The sequence below is a fragment of the Erythranthe guttata genome, chromosome 1 (assembly GCF_056151865.1).
Source record: "Erythranthe guttata isolate IM_541 chromosome 1, IM_541, whole genome shotgun sequence".
Taxonomy (NCBI): domain Eukaryota; kingdom Viridiplantae; phylum Streptophyta; class Magnoliopsida; order Lamiales; family Phrymaceae; genus Erythranthe; species Erythranthe guttata.
Genome location: NC_142533.1, coordinates 8,244,678 through 8,267,770, shown reverse-complemented (window position 1 = coordinate 8,267,770; position 23,093 = coordinate 8,244,678). Strand labels below are relative to the sequence as shown.

General features: G+C 39.5%; 2 protein-coding genes and 1 non-coding gene across 3 annotated transcripts; 1 reads left to right on the top strand and 2 right to left on the bottom strand.

The window, feature by feature from the left end:
• Positions 1 to 3,696: 3,696 nt before the first annotated feature.
• On the bottom strand, positions 3,697 to 4,768 carry LOC105975471 (glucan endo-1,3-beta-glucosidase 12; the record flags this gene model as incomplete). Its single annotated transcript, XR_016030430.1, has 1 exon — positions 3,697 to 4,768. It is a non-coding gene; the product is annotated as a glucan endo-1,3-beta-glucosidase 12 (transcript).
• Positions 4,769 to 5,376: 608 nt separating this feature from the next.
• Positions 5,377 to 6,255, top strand: LOC105948642 (ethylene-responsive transcription factor 6). The gene has a single exon (XM_012971867.2). The coding sequence runs from the start codon at positions 5,469 to 5,471 to the stop codon at positions 6,150 to 6,152; it is 684 nt and encodes a 227-aa protein (XP_012827321.2). The 5' UTR covers positions 5,377 to 5,468; the 3' UTR covers positions 6,153 to 6,255.
• A 13,308-nt stretch (positions 6,256 to 19,563) lies between these two features.
• LOC148772766 (zeaxanthin 7,8(7',8')-cleavage dioxygenase, chromoplastic-like) lies at positions 19,564 to 21,779 on the bottom strand. The gene is made up of 2 exons (XM_088821089.1): positions 20,230 to 21,779; positions 19,564 to 20,143 (listed from the first exon to the last, which is right to left on the bottom strand). The coding sequence occupies exons 1-2, from the start codon at positions 21,624 to 21,626 to the stop codon at positions 19,759 to 19,761; spliced, it is 1,782 nt and encodes a 593-aa protein (XP_088677215.1). The 5' UTR covers positions 21,627 to 21,779; the 3' UTR covers positions 19,564 to 19,758.
• Between the last annotated feature and the right edge of the window lie 1,314 nt (positions 21,780 to 23,093).

The following is a 23,093-nucleotide window of genomic DNA, read 5'->3' as shown; positions in this document are numbered from 1 at the left end:
TTCCCTTTAATCGTCTAGAGGATTGATCGATTTAGCAAAAATGGGTATTTATTTCGATTATTCGAGGGAGCGCTTGCTCGCTCTTTGTCGGCCTCTTCATTTCATGTCCTTTTGCTTCTTCTGGTGCGCTATGCCCCTCCTGGTTTCCCTCTTGTGGGGTCTTCACCTCGTGGCGTGTTCTCTGCTTTTCGGAGCCCCTCCTTATAACACTCCCTTGAATCCCACTATTTGCCGATAACTTCCCCTATCATGTTTCTTACGGGGAACTTCATCTTGAGGTAAATGTGGATGTTACGGATCATAAAAGATTAAGCGTGCATGGGTCGTCCTAAGATGACATTGTAGCTGAATGCATGGGTCCTCTAGAATAATGATGTTAACGGTGCGCGTCCGAGTTAGCGGCCTTGTCCCAAGCGTTATCTGGAGCGAGACCTCGCCTTTTGCCTCCACCGCTTCATGAGAATCCATAAATGGGTGATTGGACAGGGTGACCTCCATTATGAGTTTCATTTTTTGAACGCAGTCGGCGTATATGACGTCCACAGAGCTTTTGGTGTCCACAAAGACTTGGGACATGTCATATCCCTACAATGTGTGCGGTGATTACTAATACATCATTATGGGGCGCTTTATTCCTTGGCCGTCTCGGTAGACAAATTGGATAGGTGAGGAATCTCCTTAGGCTAGGCATCTTTGTTCGAGCCTCAGAGTTGTCCCGACTTCAAGGCGGGCATAAGCTTTCCTTTTTCTATGGAAATCTCCTCATGTGGACCCGCCCATGATCATCAGTATGTGTAATTTCCCTTTGCTTGGTTCGCCCCTATCCTTTTTCACAAAATGTCGCAACAGATTACACCGTGCCAACCTCTCTAGCTCATCTTTATAGGTGATGGCAGTCGTCCGTGTTGTGCCCATATTCGTTGTGGAAATGACAGTGTCCACCAATGTTTGGGTCACCGTGGGGCCTTTTTGTGCATGTAGAGGGACACTTAACCTTAGGCTCGCTCTCGATGTCCCGTAGTATTCGTGCCGGAGGGCTAGACAGAGCGGTATAGTGGTGGAATCGCGGGCCAGGGCATGTTCTTCTCTTCGAGATAATTGATGCTCTCCAGCCATGCGTGGTGACCTCGATTTGCTTAGGATGTACAGAACGAGCTTCTTTTTTTTCCTTGGGGTTCCTCCGCTCGCTCAGCCTCTTTCATGCTTCTGGTTTCTTCCATATTGATGTATCTTTCAACTCTTTTTAATAACTCATCATAGGTGGTTGAAGATTTCTTTGCTAGCGAACTGAATAGGTCGTTGTCCTTTAGACCACGCATTAGGGCGTTGGTCAAGATGTCCTCTTAGAGACCAGGGACTTCGAGAGTTGCGTTTGTGAATCGTCCAATGTAGTTTCTTAAAGGCTCGCTCCGCTCCTGCTGAACATTAAACAAAATGAGGGAAGACTTCTTCTGTTTTTTCCAACTAGCAAAGGGGTCTAAGAGCATCGAGCTGAATTCTTCAAAAATTGTGAATCACTCTATCGGGCCAATATATTTGGTAGCCAATATATATGATTGTTTTATTATATAGGGTAAATTCCATTTTCCCCCTTTACTTTGGTTGGGTATCACTTTACCCCCTTGTACTCTCAATTGCATCGATTTGCCCCCTTGTACTTTGGTTCGATATCAATTTACCCCCTTCTACTCTCAATTCATCAATTTGCCCCCGTGTACTTTAGCTCGATATCACTTTACTCCATTCTACTCTCAATTGCATCGATTTGCCCCATGTACTTGAAAAATTGTCTTAATGTGGCCAGTGGCGAGGCCAGAAATCTTGGTTAGGGGGGGCTTAAACACACGGGGGTTCGGGGGCAGCGCCCCTGAAAAAAAAAATGCTACCAAAGAAATTTAAGATGAAAATTTGATATGAATTTTTTTCCCCATAATTTCAGAAGATAATACCAAAGCGAATCGAGAAAGCTAAATTGCTATGAAAATTTAAGAAATGTGAATATAAAGTCGATTATCAAATTGACACAATCGACTTCTAAATGATATCCAATCTGAAAATTAAGATGATAGAGAAGTTGTCGAATGCTAAACAATCGCCGGTGGATGGCAATTTAACCGCTATTAGTGCGATAATGGGAAAGAACAAAGTTTTTTTTTTCAAGAAACTTAACGAAGTCGAGAAATAGAAGATGTGAGCTTTGAATAAGTGGACTAAAATAAATTGGGTTAAATAATATAAATTTTTTTTAGAAAAAAAATAAATAATATAATTGAATAGACTAAAAAATAAATACAATATATATATATATATATATATATATATATATATATATATATATATATATATATAATGAAGAAAATTTTGAAAGTCAGGGGGCTTGAGTCCACCCTAGCCCTTGGGTGGACTCGCCCCTGAATGTGGCCATCGCCGTTAGTTGTCAGACCTTTGACCTTAACACCGTTTGATCGAAGTTTGAAAATTACAAAAAAGCCACCCTCCCAGTTTAAATAATTATTAATTAAAGAAAATTGTGGCTGGCGTCGTGGACTATGTTTTCTCAATGTCTTGAATTTTATATTATTTTTTTTGTTTTATTTATGTATTTATTTTTTTTTTTTTTAATTTTTAATAATTATTTAAACTGGGAGGGGTGACTTTTTTGTAATTTTCAGATTTAGATCAAACGGAGTTAAGGTCAAAGGTCTGAAAACTAACAGCGAATGCCCCATTGAGACAATTTTTCAAGTATATGTGGGAAATCGATGCAATTGAGAGTAGAATGGGGTAAAATGATATCGAACCAAAGTATAGGGGGCAAATCAATGAATTGAGAGTAGAAGGGGGTAAAGTGATATCGAACCAAAGTACAAGGAGGCAAATCGATGCAATTGAGAGTACAAGGGGATAAAATATTGAGTAAAAAGCAGTTTGCCTCCTAAACTAATTGTCGTTTTGCACTTTGCCCCCTAAACAAAAAAAATTTGCACGGGTTTACCTAAACTCGTTAATTCATTGCACGGTGCCCCCTAAACTCAATTTTCCAGCAATTTTGGACGGAATGTTATATCATGTGCGATGCACGTGTGATTTTCAAGGGTAAATTTGTCCATTCACTAAAATTCTATATATTAAATATAAATTAATCACTAAACAATTCCACGTCATCCAATTTGATTAAACAAAATATAATTAAAAATCAGTAAATAAAGAAATAATCTTTCTGGGATCGGAGTTGATGAGCTAGGATGCACGGACTCTTCAAAAACCTGAAGAGTCCAAGTGTCGGACACCCGACTCGTGCGGACTCGCCACGACACGGCTCGGACACGGTGTCGGGCCGAATCCGAATTTACATAAAGTATTGGGGTGGGGTGTTGGGGCCGTTTTGCGAAAAAAAGAAAATATGGGCACTTTGAGTCCCAACTTGGACACGGCTGATACTTCTTTACACGTTCCTTATTCTTTTTTTTTTTTTTTTTTTTCCATAATTGCTTTTCTTTTATTAGGAATCTTTCACTATTTTATATATTTTATGTATTTTATTTGCTAATTAACACGGGAGAAACACATAAATTATATAAATTATATATATATATATATATATATATATATATATATATATATATATAATTTGAAATTTATAACTATACCCCTATATTTTTAATATTTACACATATACCCCTATATTTTTAATATTTACGCGTATCCACCCCAGTGTCCGTATCCTACTTTTTTGAAAATGCGGTATCGCGGTGTCCGTATCCATGTATCGCGGTATCCGCGTATCCGTGTCCGTGCTACATAGTTGATGAGCATGGCAGTTCCGCCGCGAAGCCACAAGTGCCGCCGTTGTTCTTCGTCTTCTGCCAGTAATTATTAAAAGCATAAGAGGCGTGCGCCACCACCGTGTCCGGGAAGTAGCAGCTGCCGCCGTGTACAATCGCCTCACAGTCACCACCGCCTTCTCCATATGCGTAATCCAGCGCCTCCTGCAACGTCTCCGCCGGCACTGTCGGCTTCGCCACGCACCACAGCCCCTTCTTCACCCCACCCACCGGCGCGCCGGCGTGCCCACCACCGCCACCGCCGTGAGATGGCTCGCACGGCGGCAAATGGGGACCGTATGGAGGGCTAGCCATCGGAGCCATCACTGGTAGAAATGGAAGACTAGTAGGATTCTCCGCCGGCGACGGCGGAGATGAAGGTAGAAAGTTTGGCGTCGGTGAAATTACTCCAACCAACGGCGGCAGAGGACTTCCGTTCGGAAAAGCTGGTTTGGAAGAAACAGGAGCTACAGTAGTTAAATCAATAACCGAGAGCTTTCTCCGACCGCCGCCGCCGCCGCCGGCGATTATACTCACAGTTCTCAGACGAGAAACTCCGAGATTCTCCATGGATTTGAGGTGGGTTCTCACCAAACCCAATGTTTCTTCCACCGACGAAGTCTGCAAACGTGCATCCACGACGTACGGCGAGCCCATTTCTTTCAAGAAAGCAAGCAAGGGTTTGATGTAAGGTTCCGCCATTGGAGCTCTGTAAAAAGCTCCACCCCTCGAGTGAACCAAACAGTTGGAAGAAAAAGAAGCAGAGACTTTAATCTCTCTCTCCAAACCCCACCTAGTGAGACTGTGAGAGAATAGTGTATGTTCCTTACCGCCGGCAAAACCGAACCAACCATGTACTCTTCTTCTTCTTCATCTCTGTTGCATAAAACAGAGCGGCCGACAACGATTGAGGTAATATTAAAGATGCAAGTGAAGGGACTAATTTACCCCTTAAAATCTCACGTGCAAAGCACATGTTTTAATATTCCGGTTAAAATTGCCGGAAAATTGAGTTTAGGGGGCACCGTGCAATGAATTAATGAGTTCAGGTAAAAACGTGCAAATTTTTTTTGTTTGGGGGTAAAGTGCAAATCGACCCTTAGTTTAGAAGGTAAACTGCTTTTTACTCTAAAATATTCAACCAAAGTAAAAGGGAAAAGTGGAATTTATCCTATTATATATAAAAAAATGACCGGAACAATAGAAAGAAAAAGAAAATGATCACTAACTTGAACCAAAGCAGCCTAGTGGGAGTTGGAAGAAGCATCTACGCAATTGTTGGCTAATCAGTATATATATTATAATATTATCATTTTATACAAAAGCAACTAGATAAATTGACATATTATTTCAACCGTTGATATACAAGAAAGTCATCTAATCGGACGGCCAAAACCCTTAGAAGACTGGGCACATCATTTTCGTCAGCACTTTGACAAGAAACATCGTTGCACGCACATTAGAAACAACGCTGGAAACTTCTCTCACTATGTATCAGAGTGTGTGTGTGTAATGTGTGTGTATATATATATATAGCCAACAATCTCCACACTTAATATTCCACACACTAAGTTTTATCATAACTACGTTTTTTTTCCCTCTCTAAAATTTGAAAAATCTGAGATTTATTAATATTTAATTTTGATGGGAAACCCAGATGAATTAGTTTCAGCAATTGAGAGAATTAAAATGCATCTGTTGGGAGAATTGTCTCCCGGTAGCTCAACGACGTCGTTTTCCATTTCTGGATCTGACGACTATTTATCGGATCCTGGGTTTTCGGTTTCCGATTATTCCGTCGATTATCAGCAAAATAATTCATTGCTGCCGGTTGTTGATCTGACGACGCCGAGATCGAAGCCGTCGCTGCGGATTGAATTGCCGGCGGCGGTGAACAAGTTTGAGTGGATTGACTTCCAGGAATCGCCAAATCCGGTGGTGGAAGAGGAGCAACCGCAACGGCACTACAGAGGTGTGAGGCGGCGGCCGTGGGGCAAGTTCGCGGCGGAGATCCGCGACCCCGCCCGCCGCGGGTCGAGAGTGTGGCTGGGGACTTTCGAAACTGCGGCGGAGGCGGCCAGGGCTTATGATAGAGCCGCGTTTGAGATGCGCGGAAGCAAGGCGATTCTCAACTTTCCGCTAGAAATTCAGCGAGAGGAATGCGAGCGGCGGGCGGCGGCCGACATCGGAGGGAAGCGGCGGAGAGATGAGGAGGAAGAAGTTGCAGAAATCAGTCGGCCGAAAATGGTGAAATGTGAGAGTGAGTGGGCCCCGCTTACGCCGTCGTTTTGGCAGTTATCTCCATATGGAGCCATCCTCAGCTCATAGTGCTAAGACACTTGCTTGTATATTGAAAACAAAAAAAATAGAAATATCCAAGGACTATAAAGCAAACATTTTTTAATTAACAACTAAATTTCAGTTTGATCCATATATAGGATTATTATTTTTATCGATAAAAGAGGAGTAATATTAAGAGTGATGGTTCGCCGGAACGGCGTCGGAACAGGAACGGTGTCCTCCGTTCCGGAATACGTAACTAAAACGGGCTTTGCATCGTGACTCGTCGGAACGCCGAGAAATCGGTGGGATGGGCGAGACAGAGCCACGGAACGGCACCAGAACGGTGCCGGAACAGGAAAAAAGAATTTGAAAAAAAAAACAAATTTAACTAAAAAAACATAAAAGAAAAAATAAATAAATAATATGATGGTGGTGGTCACATTAGATAATGAAGATTTCCCTGAATCACAGATCTTTGGCCTCACTCTTCAATTATATCCCACACAATTCCAGCTCCGTATTCTACTTGGTATTAATATTGCTTGTATTTTCATAATATTCTTTGTAATATTTATTTTTTAAATTGTAATAATATTTTGCAGATTATTGAATTGTAATATTGTTATTAAAAACATATTTGAAATATATTGTATTTTTGTAACAATTTAATTAAAATGTGTCCGTTCTGGTTAAATAGTAACTTTGGCTTCTTAAATTTGCAAAACCAAAACTATAATTTAGTAATCTAAGAAATATTAAAATAATGTTGTATTGTAATTTATAATATATTTATCAATACAAAATATCTTATATTTATACTTTTTTTGCAAATAAATGTACTAAAGATGAAATTTTATTATTTTAGTTATTATTAGTTATAAATAAAATTAAAATAAAAATTATTTACCATTTTAATTAACATAAAAAATATTTCATAACAAATTATAAAATTTCAATGTTTATTATTATATATCAATTACGTTATTGAAATTTCTTATATCGGATTTAAAATTAATTTTGTATACTTATTAATTAGTATTACTAAATATTAGTATATTAACTAAAATAAAAGTCAAATAATTTTGTAAAACCGAAATTAGTTAAAGATTCAACATATAAATATATTGTTTAGAGTAATATACATTTTTATCAATATTTTATAATAATAATTGAATATCATATAGAAACTATTTAATACAAAATAATTAAATGTAATAATTGTGTAAAATATAAACAATGTTGTTGGAGTGCAGTGTTAAAACTAGAGTACTATAATACTGTTCATTTGTTATATTATAGATATAGAAAGCCATTTTTAGACAAACTGTTAGAGATGCACTTACAATGTTGCACTTTATGGACGTTTACTAATAAAATACAATTATGTGATATTAATTCTATTTTGAAGATAATTGTATTAAGAAGCTGTACTTTTATTATTTATTGTGACTACAATTTTAAACTTATTATTATATTAATTAAATTTTAATATCATTGTTAGGTAAACATAAACGACTACATGGTGTTTGGCTTCTCACAATAGAGATGACTTTCACCGTTTCAGGGATGCTTTTATTATATCTTTTCATAGTGATGCTATTGGGTTTCTCCGCTTCAAGGAATTCCGAATCTCCAAGTCCATTCCGTATTGGGCCTGTTCATCGTGGACCTGCAAAAGGACCGGGAGAGGTGCTCCCGGCGTTAGCACTCCGACGCCCAAGTTAGAACACCTCAAAGGCTCTCATTCTAAAATATATTTAGTAAGAAAAAAAAAGAGATAAATGGAGAGGAAGAGCAGTGATTTTGTTGTCTTGTTTCCATTGTCATTGTTGTTGTGAAGAAGGTGAAATATCTCTTCTATTTATAGAAGAGATATTTTGTGGACTTCAACGATTTTATTCAATTTACTTGATAATGTGACTTCAAGTCCAAGCCTTAGTGATTAAGCAATGAGGTGGCACTTGCCATTTCCTACTCGTCAGTCATTGCTCGTCGCTCGTCGTTAGCCTTGCTCGCCGGCTCACCTTGCTCGAAGCTCGCCTGCTCACCTGCTCGTCACCTATACCATGTGACTTTATTTCCTCTTTGTACATGGGCCCAATTCAATTGGGCATGGGCCAATTCAATTGGGCCTTGCCTTGTTGGGTCGTGCTAAATCTGACCGGATCAACTAGTCCCCCACTACAAGTTGAACGTGAGAATATGAATAGGTCGGCTTGGAGTATGCGAAATTTTCTTAACCCACCGACTACGTTTTTTGCAATTTTTCTTGGTGTTTAATTAGTTCTCTCAATATCTAATTTCTCGCTTACGCTTCTGAGTATGATGATTTTCGTATTGAGTGCACCCTGCTATCTCTCACGTTATATGCCTCGTAAGTATTTTACTTTCTCGATTTTTGCCTTATTTCATGTTTATTTTGATACATTCCGATCTACAATAATCTTGCTCCAGCTCGCTATCGTGAAGCATTAGAAGCTCATGCTTCCCAATACTCAGATTTTTCATTTCATTTCGTCGAGCTCGTGGTTGCTAGAGTGAAGTATGAGAGACTCGTGTTTTCCGATATTCAAATAGATTCTTCATTTTGTCTCTTCGAGCTCGTGCTCGCTATCGTGAAGCATGGGAAGCTCGTGATTCCCAATACTCAGATAAATTTCGTTTCGTCGAGCTCATGCTCGCTACTGTGAGAAGCTCGTGTTTTCGGACTTTTCATCTTGTCTCGTCGAGCTCGTGCTCGCTATCGTGAAGTATAAGAAGCTCGTGCTTCCCAATACTCGGATAAATTTTTCGTTTCGGCGAGCTCATGCTCCCTACTGTGAGAAGTTCGTGTTTTCCGACTTTTCATTTTCTCTTCGATCTCGTGCTCGCTATCGTGAAGTATGGGAAGCTCGTGCTTCCCAATACTCGGATAAATTTCGTTTCGGCGAGCTCATGCTCGCTACTGTGAGAAGTTCGTGTTTTCGGACTTTTCATCTTGTCTCGTCGAGCTCGGGCTCGCTATCCTGAAGTATGAGAAGCTCGTGCTTCCCACTACTTGGGTAAATTTTTCGTTTCGTCGAGCTCATGCATGCTCGCTATCGTGAAGTATGAGAAGCTCATGCTTCCCAATACTCGGATAGATTTTTCGTTTCGTCGAGCTCGTGCTCACCATCATGAAGTATGAGAAGCTCATGCTTCCCAATACTCAGATTTTTCATTTCATTTCATCGAGCTCGTGCTCGCTATAGCGAAGTATGAGAAGCTCGTGCTTCCCAATACTTGGGTAAATTTTTCGTTTCGTCGAGCTCATGCTCGCTATCGTGAAGTATGAGAAGCTCGTGCTTGCCAATTGTCAAGATAGATTTTTCGTTTCGTCGAGCTCATGCTCACTATCGTGAAGTATGAGAAGCTCGTGCTTCCCAATACTCAGATTTTTCATTTCATTTCGTCGAGCTCGTGCTCGCTATAGCGAAGTATGAGAAGCTCGTGCTTCCCAATACTCGGATAAATTTTTTTTTTCGTCTCGTCTAAGTTATTCTGCTCGTCAGCAAGATCCTTTTCGTAGGAGGTATTCTGCTCGTCGGAGAGATCCTGCTCGCCGGATATATTCTGCTCGTCGGCGAGGTCCTTCTCGTCGAATGTATTATGCTCGTCGGAGAGATCCTGCTTGTCGGATATCTCCTTCTCGTTTAAGTTATTCTGCTCGTCGGCGAGATCCTGCTGGTCGAAGGTATGTTGCTCTTCGGATATCGCTCGTCGGATATCTCAAGCTCGTCAGGGAGATCTTGCTCGTCGGCGAGATCTTGCTCGTCGGTGAGATACTGCTTGTCGGATATCTCCAGCTCGTCCGGGAGATCCTGCTCGTCGGAGGTATGCTGCTCGTCAAATAGATCCTGCTCGTCAAAGGTATGTTGCTCGTCGGATATCTCTTGCTCGTCAGGGAGATCCTACTCGTCTGTGAGATCCTGCTCGTCGGAGGTATGCTGCTCGTCAAAGAGATCATGTTTGTCGAAGGTATGTTGCTCGTCGGAGAGATCCTGCACGTCGGATATCTCTTGCTCGTTAGGGAGATCCTGCTCGTCGGCGAGATCTTGCTCGTCGGGGAGATACAGCTCGTCGGTGAGATCTTGCTCGTCGGCGAGATCTTGCTCATCGGCGAGATACTGCTCGTCGGATGTCTTCAGCTCGTCTGATACCTCCTGCTCGTCGGCGAGATACTGCTCGTCGGCGAGATACTGCTCGTCAAAGAGATCCTGCTCGTCGGATATCTCTTGCTCATCGGCGAGATCCTGCTCGTCGGAGGTATGCTGCTCGTCAAAGAGATCCTGCTTGTCGGATATCTCTTGCTCTTCGGCGAGATCCTGCTCGTCGAAGGTATGTTGCTCGTCAGATATCTCTTGCTCGTCAGGGAGATCCTGCTCGTCGGATATCCTCAGCTCGTCGGATATCCTCAGCTCGTCTGATACCTCCTGCTCATCGGCGAGATCCTGCTCGTCGGAGGTATGCTGTTCGTCAAAGAGATCCTGCTCGTCGGATATCTCTTGCTCGTCGGCGAGATCCTGCTCGTCGAAGGTATGTTGCTCGTCGGAGAGATCCTGCTCGTCGGATATCTCTTGCTCGTCAGGGAGATCCTGCTCGTCGGCGAGATCTTGCTCGACGGCGAGATACTGCTCGTCGGATGTCTTCAGCTCGTCTGATACCTCCTGCTCGTCGGCGAGATCTTGCTCGTCGGCGAGATACTGCTCGTCAAAGAGATCCTGCTCGTCGGATATCTCTTGCTCATCGGCGAGATCCTGCTCGTCGGATATCCTCAGCTCGTCAGATATCCTCAGCTCGTCTGATACCTCCTGCTCATCGGCGAGATCCTGCTCGTCGGAGGTATGCTGTTCGTCAAAGAGATCCTGCTCGTCGGATATCTCTTGCTCGTCGGCGAGATCCTGTTCGTCGAAGGTGGTTTGCTTGTCGGAGAGATCCTGCTCGTCGGATATCTCTTGCTCGTCAAGGAGATCCTGCTCGTCGGCGAGATACTGCTCGTCGGATGTCTTCAGCTCGTCTGATACCTCCTGCTCATTGGCGAGATCCTGCTCATCGGAGGTATGCTGCTCGTCAAAGAGATCCTGCTCGTCGGATATCTCTTGCTCGTCGGCGAGATCCTGCTCGTCGAAGGTATGTTGCTCGTCGGAGATATCCTGCTCGCCGGATATCTCCAGCTCGTCAGGGAGATCCAGCTCGTGGGCGAGGTCCTTCTCCTCGGATATCTCCAGCTCGTTAGGGAGATCCTGCTCGTTGGATATCTCCCGCTCGTCTGAGTTATTCTGCTCGTCGGAGGATTTCTGCTAGTCGGACTCCAATACATTCGCAAGTTAGCGGAATGTCCAACACTGTGAGCTCTTTCGAGAAATCCCACTAAAGCTGAGCTTATTCTGAGGAAAATCCATCTCGCCAAGTCCCTATCTTCATAGAATAATTTGCGAGTTATTCTACTCTATACCTCTAGCGAAATAAATTCAAGTCAGCCCCTATACAAATTTATAGTTTATCATAATTAAGCGAAAATTCAAATTACGATTATATTTTCATGTATAATCTCAGTTTAGAAAGCATTGGATCGGTGAATTTTAGCTCGGCGAACATTGAGTCGGCGAGATTCAGCTCAGGAACTTCGGGTCGCGAGACTCAGCCCAACGGACATTGGATCGGTGAATTTCAGCTCGGCGGACATTGAGTCGGCGAAAATTCGGCTCGGGAACATCGGGTCGCGAAATTCAGCTCAGGAACATCGGGTCGCGAGACTCAGCTCGACGGACATTGGGTCGCAAGACTCAGCTCGACGGACATTGGATCGGTGAATTTCAGCTCGGCAGACATTGAGTCGGCGAAATTCAGCTCGGGAACATCGGGTCGCGAGACTCAGCTCGACGTACATTGGGTCGCGAGACTCAGCTCGACGAACATTGGATCGGTGAATTTCAGCTCGGCAGACATTGAGTCGGCGAAATTCAGCCCGACGGACATTGAGTCGGCGAAATTCGGCTCAGGAACATCGGGTCGCGAGACTCAGCTCGACGGACATTGAGTCGGCGAAATTCGGCTCATGAACATCGGGTCGTGAGACTCAGCTCGACGGACATTGGGTCGCGAGACTCAGCTCGACGAACATTGGATCAGTGAATTTTAGCTCGGCAGACATTGAGTCGGCGAAATTCGGCTCAGGAACATCGGGTCGCGAGACTCAGCTCGACGGACATTGGGTCGAGAGACTCAGCTCGACGGACATTGGATCGGTTGAATTTCAGCTCGGCAGACATTGAGTCGGCGAAATTCAGCTCGGGAACATCGGGTCGCGAGACTCAGCTCGACGGACATTGGGTCGCGAGACTCAGCTCGACGAACATTGGATCGGTGAATTTCAGCTCGGCAGACATTGAGTCGGCGAAATTCAGCCCGACGGACATTGAGTCGGCGAAATTCGGCTCAGGAACATCGGGTCGCGAGACTCAGCTCGACGGACATTGAGTCGGCGAAATTCGGCTCATGAACATCGGGTCGTGAGACTCAGCTCGACGGACATTGGGTCGCGAGACTCAGCTCGACGAACATTGGATCGGTGAATTTCAGCTCGGCAGACATTGAGTCGGCGAAATTCGGCTCAGGAACATCGGGTCGCGAGACTCAGCTCGACGGACATTGGGTCGCGAGACTCAGCTCGACGGACATTGGATCGGTTGAATTTCAGCTCGGCAGACATTGAGTCGGCGAAATTCAGCTCGGGAACATCGGGTCGCGAGACTCAGCTCGACGGACATTGGGTCGCGAGACTCAGCTCGACGAACATTGGATCGGTGAATTTCAGCTCGGCAGACATTGAGTCGGCGAAATTCAGCCCGACGGACATTGAGTCGGCGAAATTCGGCTCAGGAACATCGGGTCGCGAGACTCAGCTCGACGGACATTGAGTCGGCGAAATTCGGCTCAGGAACATCGGGTCGCGAGACTCAGCTCGACGGACATTGGGTCGCGAGACTCAGCTCGACGAACATTGGATCGGTGAATTTCAGCTCGGCGGACATTGAGTCGGCGAAATTCGGCTCAGGAACATCGGGTCGCGAGACTCAGCTTGACGGACATTGGGTCGCGAGACTCAGCTCGACGAACATTGGATCGGTGAATTTTAGCTCGGCAGACATTGAGTCGGCGAAATTCAGCCCGACGGACATTGAGTCGGCGAAATTCAGCTCGGCGGACATTGAGTTGGCAAAACCTGGGTCAGAATCAGACAATTGAGCTCCAAGCAGTAAATATAAACATCCGGAATTCATTTCGAGAGAATACTGCGTGCTTGAAAAGCTTCAAGCCAAAAAATAAATCTAGGAAATCAAACTCCCATGAATCAAGATCATTAAAGCAAATCAACTTCGAGCTCTAAGGAGTCCTCCAGATCCAACATCTCTGATTGAGGTTTTGGGCCGTTTTATGTACCCAGGTCTGCCTCATATGTATTGAAATCGCACAAGTAAAACAAATATGGTGATGCAGTGGATTTTAAGGAAAGCCCAAGAAATCTTCCTCGATTCACTAACATCCACTCCCACAGGTGTTTTGCTTACAGTAGAAGTAGTTGAAAAATCGACGTCTTAACGCTCAATTCCCCACAGACGGCGCCATTTGATGCGGCTGGGTTTCTCCCCTTCAAGGAATTCCGAACCTCCAAGTCCATTCCGTATTGGGCCTGTTCATCGTGGACCTGCAAAAAGACCGGGAGAGGTGCTCCCGGCGTTAGCACTCCGACGCCCAAGTTAGAACACCTCAAAGGCTCTCATTCTAAAATATATTTAGTAAGAAAAAAAAAAGAGATAAATGGAGAGGAAGAGCAGTGATTTTGTTGTCTTGTTTCCATTGTCATTGTTGTTGTGAAGAAGGTGAAATATCTCTTCTATTTATAGAAGAGATATTTTGTGGACTTCAACGATTTTATTCAATTTACTTGATAATGTGACTTCAAGTCCAAGCCTTAGTGATTAAGCAATGAGGTGGCACTTGCCATTTCCTACTCGTCAGTCATTGCTCGTCGCTCGTCGTTAGCCTTACTCGCCGGCTCACCTTGCTCGAAGCTCGCCTGCTCACCTGCTCGTCACCTATACCATGTGACTTTATTTCCTCTTTGTACATGGACCCAGTTCAATTGGGCATGGGCCAATTCAATTGGGCCTTGCCTTGTTGGGTCGTGCTAAATCTGACCGGATCACATAGTTAAGAGGATTTAAATTTTATTATATCACAACTTTTAATTGGTATAATAATGATATCATTATTTAATTGTTTTCTTAGTGCCATATGTTTGGTTTAATGACTTATCGGCTTTTCAATGTACATTGATGACTACAGGGAGGTCTATGTATAGGACATTCGACAAGTTACATCAACATTGAAATCTAAGGAGGGTTTTGTACATGTTACATCCGGAAAAATATATCAAGTGATTTTGCAACCATAATGCAACGCTGCTTGGTGATAAATAGAGAGAAGGTGATAAATTTTATTAAGAGTATCCGCTTAACTTTTTCTAGAAAAAAAAAATACCTAATATTTTTGTTTGAAGGTTTTTAACATTTTCTTATTTCAAGGTTTTTAACATTTTATAACGGTCAATAAATTAAGGGGTCTTTACAAATAAGACCATCAATGTGTACTTATTCATAAAGTGATCCAGACAATAAACTATTTTATAAACTAAGTTCACACATGGTCCAGATTTTTGTGAAAGATTAAAATAGCCCCTCATAATTTAATATGCTCCAATTTCATCCTTTAATTTAATTAAACCTCAATTTGACCCTAAATTTCACAAATCATTCAATTTTGACCCAAAACAATTTTTTTTAAACTTTTTTTTTCCACCGGATTCCAGCGTTGACCGGCGGTCAACGCCGGTCTCCGGTGTTTACTATTAATTTTTATTGTCTATTTATTGTAAAATAATAATATTGATGTGGTTGACAACAATATTACTATAACAACATTAATATTATCGTCAACCACATTAATATTATTGTGTTTACAGTAATAATATTATTGTCTAGTTAATATATAAAAGAAATGTTTGCCCTAAAACGCTAAAAACAGTTTTTTTTTTTAATATTTTTGTGAAATATTTGTTTCCTTTATTTTCTCCTTTTTTATAGCACATTCAAAATTATTTGTTTTTTCTTCTTTTTTTATAGAACACGTTTCGGTTATTTTTTACTGTTTTCTTTTTCTTTTTTTCTTCTTCCATTTCTTCCCTTCCCCACCAAACACGGTCAACTTTTTTTCACTGTTTTTATTTTTATATATTTTCTTTTTCTTTTTTTTTTTCTCTTCCAGAGCACTAAATTTTCTCTCTTTTTTTATAGGACCCTTTTTTTTTCCTTTTATTCTTCTTTTTTTTTTCTTCCCTTCCCCGCTAAACACGATCAACTTAAAAAAAAATTCTTCAAGTTTGTTTTTTCTTTTTAATTTTTTTCTTTTTTTATTTTTTTATTTTTTTCCCTTCCAGCACTAACTTTTATCTTTGTTTTTAAGCACATGTATGTGTATTAAATTCTATTGTTAAAAACTTAAAATAGATATATAGATTATGATTCCAATTAGTGAATTTTTACATTTTCAATGTTCCATTATTTTGCTATTGTACATTTCATATATGTTTGCTAATTTCTAATTTTTCTTATCTTATATTTTTTATCAATATCCGGCAGTGCAACACACAAGGCAAAATACTAATAATAAGAATAATAGTCAGATCCTGGTTTTTGCACACTGTTACCTTTACAAAAATTAATTGTACGATTAGAAAAAATAATTGTACGGGCACGCCCAATCGTAGTATTTTTTGTCACTTAACCACCTATGGGGAATTCTCAACCGAAAATTCTGATGTACGCACAAGGTACATGACTATTACATGGATTTTTTTCGTCATTTTGAACTCAAAATAACTCATTATGACCTTACTTTTTCCTCCATTAATTCTATTTCTTTCCATTTTTCTTGTCTTGTGTACCCTAAGAATGAGGGCCCTTGCCTTATTAATAAAATAGTTTTTTGTTGTCCATATATATATATATATATATATATATATATATGGGGGTTATTAGTGAGAACCCCCTCTAGCATTTTTTTAATAAAGATGGATCCAACCCCATTTTCTTTACTAGTGATAGGTCCAACTTTTTTAATTCTCAAATTTACCCTTCCTTACTATTCACTCTCCACTACTTTAATATCTATTTCATTTTTTTTCTTTTAATTATAATATTCGTTTATATATTTAAAAACTTAAAAAAAAATCAATTTTGTATTATTTTTATTTTCTAGTTTTTTGTGTTCATATCGATTATACAAAAATAGCTATAAAATTTTCGGAATTAACTATTTCCGAAATCAACTATTTGCAAAATCAACTATTTCCGTAATCAACTATTTTCGAAATCGACTTTTTCCAGAATCAACTATAGATTAAGGAAAACAACTATATTATTTGTTCGTTTATTTCTCGAACCAACAATCACAAAAAATAGTTATTTTTAATAGCAGGTTTACTAAAATTATATCAACTACAAATTAACCAAAATTAACCATAACAAATTGAAATCAACTAAAAATTTATCAAATCAACTTTAAAATTACCTAAACCAACTATAAAAATCGAAAACAACTATAATTTATTTAAATCAACTATAAAATAAAAAATCTCAATTTAAGAGATTAAACAACTATAGTTCAATCCAGATGCTGGACATTACAGTCACATATCCATCGAGAAAGTGCTATATCTCCACCGACCATGTGTTGAATCCGAAGGTTGTGAGGGTGATTTGTTCCATCGCCACCATCTCAACCACTCCCCAATGACTCTCAGGTGAAGAAAGAACGCAAATCCCTTGCGTCTACCGTCAATTATCACTCTGCCACATCAGATTGCCGTTGCGGATACCTAAAATGGTTTCAGAGAAAATTAATATAACAAATAAACTACACTCTACAATATATCGAAAATCAACTACAAACCACATTTTTATCGAAACTCATGAATACAGATCTGAACTGAATCTGAAAATTCGATCTAAAATTGGCAAAAGATATGATGAATTAACAGCTTTGCTCCGATGAGTTTTTTTATTACCGGTTTCATCCTCGAGCTTAATGAATCGGCAAGAGCCGCAACTCGAGGCAATCGGAGAGCGATTGTTGCCTACTGAATAACGACTTCCGGTATTTGGAGAGACTCAAAAAGAGTAAAGGAATAATGAGGGCCGCACCGTCGGGCGGTGACAACGACGGTGGATGGAGGGCAGTGACAACGCAGTGGATGGAGGGCAGCGACGACGGCGGTGGATGGAGGGCAGCGACGACGGCGGTGGATGGAGGGCAGCGACGACGGCGGTTGACGGAGGGTGGCGGTGGGCATATGAGATATGGTTTGGGGTTGGGGATAGAAACGAGAGAGAAGTGGTGGCTACTGGAGAGAAAAGGGAGATGAAGAAGAGAAATAGGGTTTGGTGATTTTATATGATAACTAAGGGTAATATAGACATACCACTTAAATTTTGAATTTATGTTAAATTAAAATATAAAATAAGGGGCTTCTCACTAATATGTAAAATGAGGTTATATCCATCCTAATATAATCAAATGTATTGGGGGGCTTTCACTAATTATCCCATATATATATATATATATATATATATATATATATATATATATATATTCATTACAAATAAGCCCATCAATGAGTGTTCATAAAGAGATCTAGACAAAAAACTTATTTACAAATAAGTCACATATGGTCCAGATTTTTGTAAAAGACTACAATAGCCCCTCATATCTTTTTTTTTTTTTGAGGAAACCCCCTCATACTTTAATATACTTCAATTTCATCATTAATTTAATTTAACTTCAATTTGACCCCAAATTTTACACATTATTTAATTTTGACCCAAATTTTTTTTTTCAACAAAATATTTTTTTTGCCGCCGGATTTCGGCGTTGACTTTTCGATTTTTTTTTTCAGGATTTTTTCGCCGGTTTCCGGCATTGACTTTTTTTTTTCTTTCTGTAACATTTTTTTTTTCATTTAAACAACAATATTGATGTGATTGACATTAATATTAACTATATTACTGCTAAACACAATAAAATTAACTAAACTACAGTTTAACACGGTAATATTGCTATATTAATCTCTAGCACAGTAATATTAGCTCAACAAAACTCATTATTATTTTGTAATAGAGTAATATTACTATGTTGACCGTTCAACAAATGTAAACATAATAAAAAGTCAAAAGAATTAATATTACTGTGAGTGACAGTAATATTACTTCAACAACAGTAATATTACCTTCAACCACAGTAATATAACAATAATAGACAGTAATATTATTACGTTACTCTGTGAATAACTCAAACAAACATAAAAATCCAAACAAAATAATAATATTGATGTGGTTGACAACAATATTACTAAAACAACAGTAATATTACCATCAACCACAGTAATATTATTGTGTTTACAGTAATATTACAATAATAGACAGTAATATTATTACGTTACTCCGTGAATAACTCAAACAAAACAAAAAACCCAAAAAAATAATAATATTGATGTTGTTGACAGTAATATTATTGTGTTTACAGTTATTTTTACCGTCAACGACAGTAATATAATTACTTTAATTTGTCAACAAATCAAACAAATTTAAAAAAATAACAAAAAATAAAAAAATAATAATATTACGTTAATTTACTGTCAACGGCAGAACAATTACATAAATGTATTGTCAACGGCAGTACAATTACATTAATTAATTTTCATTGACAGTATAATTACGTTAATTTACTGTCAGTGATAGCACAATTACGGTCAACGTTTAGCGGCGGACGTAAAAAAAAAAAAGTCAACGCCAGAATCCGGCGGCGGAAAAAAAACATACCAGGAAAATAAAAAAAAAAAATCGAAATGTCAACGCCATAATCCGGCGGCAAAAATTTTTTTTTTTGAAAAAAAAAAGTCTTTGAAAAAAACAATCAAAATTGATTTTTTGTGGACAAAATTGATTAAATTGGGGTTACAATTAATAATTGAGTATAAATGGTTGGGAATAATATTGGCATATACATGAATGTTTCCTTTATTTATAATAAATATTAAAGGGATGAGGTTATTGGTGAAAGAGATATAACCCCTAAACCTAGAACAATAAAGATGCTAATTGGTTGGGGACTTTTATATATATATATATATAATATATATATATATATATATATATATATATATATATATATATATATATATATATATATATATATATATATACACGTACGTGTGTGTGTATGTGTGTGTGTGTGCTTATTACTTTAGTTTGATGAAATTTTAAGAACTATGTTGAGAAAATAAAAATAATGAGAATGCATTGGATGCACAACATTAGGATTTGTATTACAATATCTCAAATCTCACTTTCATATATTGTATTTGATGGAGTACCATAGAGTACAAATGTACAAATACCTAGGGATATCAACACATGCATGTCTATATTTTGTGATGGGAGATTTGTTCAACTGATGATTAATTACATTTCATTTTTTCAAGATTGTCCTTCATATTTATTAGATATTACATGTTTTATTGTAAGAACCTCAAAGTTGAAGGAATAAGGTTGTCAACTTGGCTCAGAAATGTAGTATGGAAGCCATGGGGCACCCTCCCAGGTAGCTTAACTTCAGCAATAACTTCTAGGCTTGGGGACTTTGCGTTCATTACAATGAACTTCGATTCTTTAGTATTCTCATCATGTACATAAACCAACAAATAACCATCGTCTTCCTCTGCTGTCGGATTGTTTGCTTCTCTCGCGACAAATATTGGTTCGCTCCCATAGCATCCAGCCCCATAAATCCGGCTGGCCACCACCGCAGAGTCGCCGGAATATTCCTCACATAGCGACAAATCTAACTTCACCACACCAACCATCTTTGGATAGTTCTCTATTGCTGCTGCATACATGTACCTGCATGTATATATTAATTGTTCATGCTTGAATTTATTACAAAGTCATGAATATAGTAATATATTTTTATACACATTAAATTAAACCTGTTTTTCTTGCCGGCGTATTTAGGATTAATAGCACCGAAGTCGATGCTTCGGGTCGAAACAATACACCTAACCACCTCCTTTGTTTTGGTATCAATTGTAATCTTTTCCAACGATAAATGTGTTGAATTTCGTCGTTCCAATAGATTCTCAACCGGCAATATATTAGTAACCACCATCACGATTTTGTTACACGCAGCATCATCGTCATCTTCCCATGCATTAATTACGTGCATCATGTTCAATCCAGGCACATCAATCCAATACATTTCACTGTCATCAGTAGCATATCGCGGAATAACGCCAAGTCTCGGAGTTTTTTCAGGATCAACCCTAATTATTTTCTTTCCTCTCATTATTCCCAAAGGGTCCATCACAAGCTGTGCGTCGGGGAATACGGCGAACCTTTTCGTCACGGCAAAGTCATGAATATACGACGTTACGCCCTTGATGGACAATATGTGCACGTCCTTTTGTTTCCTCCCATTAGGATCGATTCTGAAAAACGTCAGAAACGGAGGGATAACATTGTTCCGGAAAGCAAATGCTTCACCCGTGTCGGCATCGACTTTCGGGTGGGCTGTCATATGCAAGAAAAGGTCGCCATCGCTGCTACTGTGGAAATCGTGGCGGCCGATGGTGAGTATATCTCCGTCTGGACATATTTTTATCTCATATGGAAGATCGGACTCTATCATTGCAAAAAGATGTCCTGCGAATTCAAATAAACTAGTATTCGCCGTTCCGATGCCAGTGGTAAGAGGATTGATCTTCCCACCAATAATGCCTCTTGCCACGGTTAAAAATATGAAGCGTAAACTATAACTAATGAAATACGCAATCGGGTTAGGGAAAAACGGATAGCCCAAATCACGCTCCATTACATACTTGTGAGTCTTTACGAAACGGCTGCAGAAGATGGCTTTGCCGCCGCTGGAGAATTTGATGGAGTGGAGCATTCCGTCACCGTCGGCTATGTGGTAGGGCCCACGTGGGATGAACTGAGGATTGGGGCCGTTTTGGATGTAAGCGCCGCCTTCCAGAGCGGCGGGCAGAGACCCCTCCACCACTTCGCAGGCGGTGGGTGGAAGCTCTTCCACAGGATAAAAGTTGCCGGAGAGTTCGTGTTTCGGGTCGACATGCGGGGAAAGAGAGGTGTTAAAGATGATGAACTTGCATATGAAATCATCCAATGCCTTAAAGATTCTTTCATGTGAAGAGTAATGCTTTGATCTTATTCCTTGTTTGGTAGTACTAATTTTGTTTTTAATCTTTGACTGACAACTGTGAATTGTGATTTTGGTTTGGATATTCCTCGTACCAATTCCAACCAATGAGACGACATTCAATGATGGATGGAACTTTGGAAGCACAGAGAGAAAAACAGTTGCCATCATATCAACTCTTTTAGGTATTACAAAGGAAGTAGGTGTGACTTATTATTTTGAGGTCTCATCATATATATAGTGAAATGCTTTTTGGGTTTAGAAATTTGCTATTTGCAGTTAATACCCCAAAAGCACTTCTCTCGCTACAAACCCTCTCACCCACTTCCCCCCAAAACCGAAATATTTATAAAAAATTCAAAAAATTCGAATTCAAGCAAATTAAAACAAGCCAAATTCATTGAAATTTTGAGGTATTTTTAATTCCTAAAAGTTTTTAATGCATTGGTAGGAAATTTCAGTTGTAATTTGATGTTAAACAATCCTACAAATCGATTTGTAGGGCTGTTTTTTTCCAAAATTGCGCTCGGTGAACGCTCAACAGCATTTTTCACACCCGGTTTGAGCATGGAAAATGCTGGTGAACGCCTGGTTTGAGCGTCCATTTCGGGAATGCGCGCCTGGTTTGGGCGTACGATTCTGGTTTGGGCGTTCAGATACAAATAGCATTAGGTTTGAACTACAAATAACAATTTTTCAACTGTAAAAAATAAGTCCATATATATATATATATATATATATATATATACACACACACACACGAGTCATGTGCAAAAAGTACCCATGTGTAATCTTTATCTACCAAAAACCCCCCATGTGATAAAATAACTAGCAAAAACTCCCCGTGTAAATTTTTAAATAAGTCACTACACTCATTATGATTTTAAACATTGACTGAACGTAAAAACACAAATATACCCTACGATAAAATTGAATAAGATCAAATAACATGAAATATGGGGCAAAATTACAATTTCACTAAACTTGTAAAACTTAAATTAGGGGATTGAATTGCAATTTTCCCAAAAAATCAAAAGAGCCAAGGGGAGTGAAGAGAGATTATGATGATGGTGGTGGGTGGGTTGGGGGACAATTCTGTCATTTCATAAGCAAAAATGAACAAAAAATCACACAAGCAGCGAGTGGAACACACGTTCTGCTCCATGGGGATTTTTTGCGTTTGACTTTTTTTATATAAGGGGGTTTTTACTAGTTATTTTATCATATGGCGGTTTTTGGCAGATAAAGATTACACATGCATGAGTACTTTTTGCACATTACTCAAATATATACACGTAAAATATGAAAAGAATGAATAAAAATTAAGTCTGAGTTAGGTGAACTATATCCCTTTTTCAATTTACATATATTTTACTTATCAACAAAAATTACTATGTCATAGTTATATATATTTTTTTTTCACAATTACCAACTATCTTGATTAAATTCACCAGGTAATATTCACTGGAAGCATACATGTATATGAGTGTTATTGTAGGCAACCACTAACCTATTGTGATATGCTGCAGGGTGAATTTTACGTGGTGCAGTATTTTATTGAGACCCTGAAAATCATATAATATCATACTGTGGTTACAAACTTGACGGTAAAAATATTAGCGTACAATTTCTCAAATC